The following is an 8,390-nucleotide window of genomic DNA, read 5'->3' as shown; positions in this document are numbered from 1 at the left end:
GGTAATAGATCTTATTGTTGATGTTCATGTTACTGGGAAGAAATTGAGACTTAGAAAAAATATGTATTAGCTTTTCCAAGAGGAACAGTTTAGAAAATGGCGGAGTCCAAATTGAAAGCAAGAATTTTCTGACCCCAGGCCCCATGTTCTTAACTACCAAACCATAATGCCTCCACAGGGAATTCATAACAGTGTCCAAACCATAAATCGCCATGATGGTCAAATGAGATAATATAAGTGTGATATTTAGCACATTATCTGACACAGAGCACACAGCCTATGGTTAGCATTTTGATACACAGAATATTTACCAAAATTTTCCACAGTACACATCATTAGTATTTCTCGATATCAAACACCAGTATTTATCATTATAATTGTAATAAAATAATATTTTAATATTTAAACATTATTTATAGTAATACACATCTAAGCTCCTTTTGTTGCTACCATCTAGAAACATACGCGACGTCTGTTATTGAGTCTCTGTGGAACGACTGATGAGAGAGCGCAACTGCAGACTGTTAAGCTTCCTGCCCCAGGAGGCTACAAAAATGGACATATTTGACTCTGGCATACTTGTCAAATTTTAAGGAGTCATCTACAGAAATGGGTGTGTAGCTTGAGCACTGAGGAGCTCAGTTAGAACCTATGTACATAGCGATTTTATGTTACAAGTGCAGTGCTTGTATCCTTTAACTGTGAGCCAAAGAGACATTTTCTGAAAGATGACAGTTCTGAAAACATCTTTGCATTCCATCAGTGGTCAAATGTGCTACTTCTGGTTATTTTTCAGCTTTTATGTTTCTAATGGCCAATTCAGATTAGAACATTTCACAAATACTTTATTATTTTAACTTAATCACATCTTCTATAACCGTCAACTTTCCCTGATTTTCTGGAACATCCCAGATTTGAAATTTGGTCTCAGCATTAGGCTGTAATTGCCAACTTGGTTGGAAGCACTGGCCCTGTAGTAGAGAGCGGTGAGCTGAAAGGTGCTCTCACAGGATGGCGTGTGGTTGCTCTTACATGACCAGATCTGCACTTACTTCCGATTATCATTAAATGTTCCAGATCTGGAGATGCTTTGCTAAATGTTCTGCCACTCTCAAGGGAACTCTAAAGACTGATTGGGAGGGTGGGAAGATGATGTCTTTGGTTTATAAATTTTGACTTTTAGTCAAAGCATATTTCTCTTTTCATCAAACAATTCAGTTTTGGTATTCTTACTTCCTTTCATTGTATGTAACTAGATAATCTATAACTAAGTATTACCCAGGAACCTACCCATCATTCCCTGTGATCTATTTGGGACGTTGTTAGATTCTAGAAACATCGTGAAGAGTGTTTGTGTCGACACAGTGGAATCCATCCCACCCCGTTTCTAACCCACGTGGCATAAGCCAAAATTAAATATGTAGGATTCTTGGAATAAAGCATCAGATAACCAAACACTATGAGCAAAAATTAATTTATTATATATATTCTCTAATAATTCATAATAGCATCTTGATTTTTTAAATGTCTTTTTGCTATTTCCAATGCTTAAAAATCATAATTTTAAAACATAAGTACTGTTCTATATACATTGTGATTTCTTTCTTTTCTTTTTTACTTCTAAATATGAATGACTTAGTCTCCAAGTATTGCTTGGAGGGAAAGGGGATAGGATTCATTGTTTTGCTCTACCACAGTAGAATGTCAAATTTCACATCATATATCTGGCGTTTTGACTATATGAAAAATAGCCAAATGTCATCACTTTCTTGTCTATTTCTTTTACATGTATATATGCATAATATAAACAGAACACACCTAATTAGTACATTTCAACATTTCAGTGTGACTTTTATCCCTAGCTTATATAAAATAACAAAATATACAGAGAGAATAAAGGAGACATCTGTTCATCGTACACAGAAAGTAAATAAAAGTATTCATGTATGGCTTTGCAAAGGTAGATTATGACGTGACTTTCATACTTTATTTATTTAAAAGCATTTTGAGAGAACGTGTTAGTGTGCTTACGAGGGCGGCCATGGTGGTTGACTGTCGCGTCGAGAGTCCAACATTGGGATCCCCAGTGGTTTTTCCAGTGGCTGCCTCGGCAGCTTTCAGGAGACAAATGTAGTTTATAACCACTTCATCGATCTTCACTACGATTTCCTGCCGCTGCATTTCTGAGTTCACGACTTTAACTAAACGCATGCAAGCTTCTGTTAGGCAACAGAGCACTTGAAAGCTGAACGTCATAGCTAGGAGCATCTCCTCTGGGCTTTTCTCAGCCATTGCCATTTTCCTACAGGCACTTCCCAACTGTCTGGACTCGATGGATAATAGTTGCTTGTACTGAGAAAGTGTAAGGTCATATGCTTCAGGGCACGATTCCTCTCTCTTCCCCTTGGTTGCCCTGACAAGGCAGAGCAGCTCATTGGCATCATTTTGGGCTGTGAGGAACCCATCGGGCATTACATACGTACTCTCCTTTAGGGCATTTATTCGTGCAATCCGAGCATCAAAAGCCAGGTTGCTGTAGTCCATGTCATCTGGGCCACTCAGGTCTTCCACCCAGGCCTTCAGCACTGAGCCTCTGGACAGTTCCCCTTCTTGCTTTTGAATCCCCATAGCCAGGGGTGGACTGCTTGGTTCTGGCATGGCTTGAGTCATGTGCGGTCTATAGAGGCACGAGACCTGGTGGGTGGCTTCTCCCCCCTCTTCATCCTCATCACCATCTTCATCTTGCCCTCGGTTCAGGAAGCAATAGCTGAAAGGTCCCCGGCACCTCCAATTGCTGCCCTCCAACTTCCGCAAAGGTAATGTCCTGTACAGCTTCGAGTCTTTGTGAGCTACTGGGGACCTTTTGTGAACCTTTCCCTCAGGGCTAAAGTGCATGGAGCTTTGGGAAAAACTTTTGGTGAGTTTCTTCCCCAGGGGGAGTTCTGCTCGTCGTTCCGAACTGACCTCCTGTGCTTCTGTGACACCTGGACACTTTAAGGTGAGTGCACTCTTGGATTTCTCTCGGAAGGCCTCCAAACCTCTAGATCCACAGAGGATACTGCTGCTTCGTTTCAGAGACCTCTGGCCGGGGGGTGTCCTGAGACTCCCTCTTCTCAAATCCAGTGGCCACCAACGCATAGTCTCTCCGTATGCCTTGTTTGCTTGGGAGAAATCATTAGGGTCTTGATTTGGAATTGGCACCTTTGATTCCAAGTTCATGTCTGATGGTAGCAGGATGGGGTCAGCTTCAGGATGTTGGGACCAAGCTGAAGGCATGCCTCCTCGTCTCCCCTTCCCAGGCTCTGTCAAAGCTACACTAGGGGTAGCAGAAAAACAGAGAGAATCATTAAGCATCTCATGGGTGTTCACTCACCAAGTCTGCATTCTAGAAGGGCTCCCGTTTGTCAGGGTCATCCTGCTTTCTAATTATTGCCTCTTCAGGTGGCAGGGCAAACTTCCACTTCAATACATTTCAAAAAATACTGGGATCTGTAGTTCTGAAACTATTGATTCACTTGGGATTGTCTTGAACCCCCAGACATCTTTAGGGAAACAACATAATTTTACAAAATCACCTTGCTCAGAGTATGTAGCTTGGATACACACATCCGAGTTAGAAATGTAGTTAGAAAACACATCCTATGTATACATTTTTCAAACATATTGATGCCATTTAAGTTTTATTTCTAGAGGGCTAGGTTAGTGCTGGCTCAATTTACTGTTTTTAAAGAGGCTTGATGTAGGTAAGGCAAATCAAGTAAGCTAACCTTTTTAAGAGGACCCCATGAGGTTTATATGGCACAGGGTTTGTTTTGAAGTTGATAAAGTCGGAATGTTAACTGTTCTTGGAAAAGTTGTCATGTGAAGAAAAACAATCTATCCATCTCACAGAATTTTTGTTGAGAAGCAAGTTAGGTGAAAGGTCTTTGTCAGTTGCAAAGGATTAAACAGGGTGACTGAGTTAGTTTAGAGGTAACAACACTAGTTGGGTGATGGATTGAGCACGATTCACAGAAGAGTTTCCCAAGGCTGGTGAGGCCAGTGGTGGTGTTAGAGAAAGCAGATAATCTAAGAGAGCCTAATAGAAATGACCGATATAAGATCTAACTGTTATCTATTGAACTATATGGAATGTGAATGATACAGCCAGAAATGTGAAGACATGAAAGAGCTTATCTGCTTCTGGCACACGCCGGCTGGCCAGGTGGACTGGTGAGAGGGACATGCACCCACGGGGGGTGCAGTGGTGAAGGCAGGTACAAAAGGTGGCTTGGTTCTTATTTTGACTTGTGTCTCTAGATTATTATTTGGAGGAAAATAGAGCAATTTAGCATGCACACGTTCAAAAAATTTTCTGGCACTGAGGTATGTCAGACACTTCAGAATATTCCTCCAGAGTCTTACAGAGTAGGGAGGCCTCAGTAAGTACTGCGGAAAGGCAAGTGGTCTTCCCAAAGCCCTCCCAGTCTCCCCAAACCCTGCTCAACTAGCCTTCTTTGCCTCTCAATGACGTAATGGCAAAATGAGAAAATTGATTTGAGAAGGAAATCAAGCTGCATACCATTTTGTAACTAAACCATGCCGGCCACTGCTAAAATCCCACATCTAGAAGTTAGAAAAAACAACAAATAGCATTGGCCCAATGAACTCTCAAAGCAAGTATGGAACAAGAACCTAAAGAGCAAATGCTATTGCTACTATTGCTCCAGCTCTAGAAACTTCAGCCTTCTATCAAACAATGGGGAATCGAATGATTGATACGTAACGTGGCCACATTTCTACAGCCTTTTGAAAAATCCTTTTATTTTCCTTCCAGATTCTTAGGCCTGCTGTAAATTTGACTTACACGCTCCTGGCATGCAACAAAAGGCACTAAATCGATCATTGCTGTACCTGTGGTTTCTTTAATCTTGGGGAGTCGATGACATCCATCTCTCAAAGTGCCAAATAGGGGTTCAGTATTAATGGCTGTGTGCAGAGCAGGCACTGTCATCCTGGGACACATCCCCTCTGCCTGGGGGTGTAGCTCCTTAAAGGTGGCTCCGGCAGCTCTCTCCTCTGAAGGAATGTAACTCACGCCTTTCCCAGAGGTCTCCGGAATCAGGTGCTTCCCCATGGAGGGGCAGAGCGGGGACTCCACGGGTGTGGGGCAGGTGCTGCTGCTGCTGCCTGTGCCACAGCCGGCGTCCACGGAGGAGCCTTGGGAGCTCTGCAGAGAAAAGTGGCCCTCGCTCTGTAGCGACGACATGCGCTTGGCCAAGTGGTAGTCACAGAGGCGGGTCATGCTCTCCTCCGCCTCGGGGAGCTTGGGAGGATGGTCGCAGGCCGACGGGTCGGCATCCTCCGGGCTTTCTACATCTTTGGCTGAAGATACACCGGTCATATCAGTTAGGAAGTGGTCTCGCTGGCCAAGCCCTGAAATGTCGCTGGCTTCTGCCTCTGGGGCCCCTGCCTCCTTCTCTTCCGCCTCTCTGGTCCCAAGACCAGAAGCTCTCGGGAAGGTCATCCCCGTGGCTGCTTCCAGTCCACTTTTTTCAGCCACCCCCCCCTCGGCGGCCACATACCATCTTTGGCTGTCCTTGCGGAAGGCGGTTCTCTCCAGGTTAAAAGTGCTGAGGTGCTGGCTGTCCCTCGAGGACGTGGAGCCACGTTTCCCTTTGGCCTCTTCCTCGGCCTCGGCGGGTTCCGCGCCCTGCTGGTTTTTCCCGGGCAAGCTGCCACCAGGGGGCGCTTTCCCTTCCCCGTCGGCCAACTTGCCTTTCCTCTTGCTGGTGCAGGAATAGGCCACTGATCCCATGTGCAACTTGCTAAAGTAGTCAGTGACCGACTTGGTCTCCATCGTCTCGGGTTCCATTTCCATGTGTTCCGAGTGAAGCATCTGCTTGGAAGGCACGGCTTTGGGCGCGAGGTCAGTCAGCGGGCGGGCGGCCAGGGCGTGGGAGGACTTGGGAGGCAAGCTCCCCGCGGGGGGCTGGGAGGCGGGGAACTCGGTCAGCTCTTCTGCCAGGGGGTGGTAGCCTTCGTGAGAGGCCAAGAACATGCGGGAGAGGTTCTCTGACTGCTTCTGTGCTGTGGCCAGTTCAGAACTCTCAGTCATTTCAGAAGAGTTAGTTTCATTGCCCGAGTCTGATGAAGACTCAGGGCTGTAAGCCCGCAGGATGGCTACACCTGCATGCCGTGAAAAACAAGAAGCGGTTAATGGAGGTGTCAGCGGCACTGGGAGACATGTATGAAAATGGGACTCGTGATTATTACACACACAAAAAAGACCACGGTTTTCCCTTTTCGGTAAGGGCTCGGCGCTTACTGCACAGTTGTTCCAGGAATGGGGAAAAAACGTGCCACGTGTTTAAAGCAAAGCAAAGCAAAGCAAAGCAAAGCAAAGCAAAGCAAAGCGAACAAAAAGCCACGACGAAGGAAGCCACACACACAAAGCCCCCGTGGTGGTTCAGCCCATCTAGCGAACAGGCACGCGAGCAACGGCCTGGCCCAGGACTACGGCAATGGCCTGACGGGATGGGATGGTGGCGCTCAGTGAATAAATGTAACAATGGTGAAAGGACCTGAACTGTCACTGGTCTGCTGCTCTTCGGAAACGGACAGACATTCGAGCGCGTCCAGCGCGGAGGCGCCGGGGGCATCCAGGCCCGCCTCACACTGGCCCTCGGCGCTGGTGGGCACGGCGTCAATGAGGGACACAGGGATGTCGTCGTGGTGCAGGCTGCGGCCGGGCTCCTGGTCCTGGCGGCAGGCGCCTGCCTGGCTCTGAGAGTCCTCCTCATCTGAGCTGTCTCTGAAGCCAGGTGGGGGGGCAGCGATGGCCATGTTCAAGGAACGCAACAGGAAGTCATCTTCGTTGTCATCCCCTTCTGGAGGAGGCAGGGACGTGAGGTCAATGATGTCATCGCTGGACCCGGACAGGCTGAGGATGGCTGGCGGGTTCATCTCCCCCACCATGAGGTCCTCCTCACAGCTCACCTCGTCCTCATCCTCGGCATCGTCGGCGTTCTCTGCGTAACAGATGTCATGCAGCAGGGGTTCCTCGAGGCCTCCGGCCGCCTCGAAGTTCTTGACGTCACCTATGTTTGCGTACACAGAATTGGCCACGAACTGGATGCCCTCTGCGTCGGGCGTGAGCTCCAGCCCCTGCATGTCGTTGGCACTGCTGATGTAGAGGCCCCGCCGCTTCTCCAGCAGCTCTGGACTCTCCTCCAGGAGTCTGGCGTAGCCCAGCGTGGGGGTGTGCATGCCATCGTCCAAGGCAAGATCTCCAAAAATAAAGGACACTTTAGCTCCTCTCGGAGATTCCTGTGCTTTCTTTAGGGTTTCTGGTCCTGAGAGTGTGAGCAGGGAGCGCTGAGCTAGACTTCGGTAGTCGGCCTCGCACGGGGCCTCTCCCGGCGGGGCGCCCGGCTGGCCCAGGGTGGCCGCGCTGTAGGCGTTGTCTAAGTACAGGCGCCGCTGCTCTTGTGGGCACAAGGTGCCGTCTGTCACGTCCAGCGGCTTCTGTTTTGAGTCAATATATGTTATCTGGGCTTCTTGCTCCCCTTCGCCAATAAAGGTGGTCATTTGGGGTATGCAGTTCCAGTCTGAGCCCAGGGGGTTATGCTTTCCTTTATTTTCAGCTCCTAGGGAGAAAGAACCAGGCAAAGACACATTACTGTGCTTCTGGTGCTCTGGGGTAAGAGAGGGGGAGGGGGAGGCTTGCTTGTTTTAATTTTCTTTCTTAAAGATTTATTTATTCACACACAACTGGGGCACAGGCCAGAGGTGCAGGGGCGGTGAGAGGCTTCACCAGAGGCAGAGTGGGGCGCAGAACAGGCAGATCGACGAAGTCCACTGCTGAGGGGAGCAGCAGGCAAGACAGGAGAGGTCTGCCGCGCCCTGTGGGTCAGCTCTGGGGTAGAAGTGGCTGCACCAGCTTGCAGTGCTGTGTCCTAACCCACTGCGCCACTTTAATGGCCTGTGGCGTAGCTTATGCAAATGCCTTCCAAAGGTGGTGGCACGACTTCTGGTTTAGGAGACTTGACCTAAGCAAAATTGATACTGCATAAAATATAATTGCTAGTTGATAAAACACCCTCGAAGAGCAGGGGACCATAGCTGACTTCCATCTGGCTCTTGGTTCTGTTGTTGAAAGACATTATCTATGTCCGTGAACGTGAACACACAGCACACCTTTTTAAATCTTTAAAGGTGCTAGTCCAGCAGGCCGTTAGTCCAGAAAATAGACCGCCCTTTTCACTGTAAAGCAAGATCTAACACTCCTACCACTCTGGGGAGGAAGAAGTTGGTTGGTTTTTCCCTCATTAAGAGAAGGTCAAATAGCCTCATATTTCTATTCCCCTTTTTTCAGCACCCCCCCCTCGGCGGCCACATACCATCTTTGG

The 8,390-nt window shown here is 47.8% G+C and overlaps 1 protein-coding gene across 4 annotated transcripts in view; it reads right to left on the bottom strand.

The window, feature by feature from the left end:
• Positions 1-1,553: 1,553 nt before the first annotated feature.
• FRMPD4 (FERM and PDZ domain containing 4) overlaps positions 1,554-8,390 on the bottom strand; it is a 613,488-nt gene continuing 606,651 nt past the window's right edge. For 2 of the 4 annotated variants that reach the window (XM_012730327.1, XM_012730328.1), the window contains 3 exons: positions 6,564-7,628; positions 4,894-6,168; positions 1,554-3,311 (listed from right to left, as the gene is read on the bottom strand). In XM_012730327.1, coding sequence (XP_012585781.1) covers positions 1,987-3,311; positions 4,894-6,168; positions 6,564-7,628 — 3,665 coding nt within the window. In that variant the 3' untranslated portion in view covers positions 1,554-1,986. Of the gene's footprint in view, positions 3,317-4,893; positions 6,169-6,563; positions 7,629-8,390 lie in introns of all 4 variants that reach the window. The other 2 variants (XM_012730329.1, XM_004689848.2) reach the window with 1 other exon arrangement.

The sequence above is a fragment of the Condylura cristata genome, unplaced genomic scaffold (genome assembly GCF_000260355.1).
Source record: "Condylura cristata isolate star-nosed mole 26May11 unplaced genomic scaffold, ConCri1.0 scaffold00027, whole genome shotgun sequence".
NCBI classification, from domain to species: domain Eukaryota; kingdom Metazoa; phylum Chordata; class Mammalia; order Eulipotyphla; family Talpidae; genus Condylura; species Condylura cristata.
Note: the sequence above shows the minus strand (reverse complement) of the source record. Positions and strands in the feature narration are given on the sequence as shown.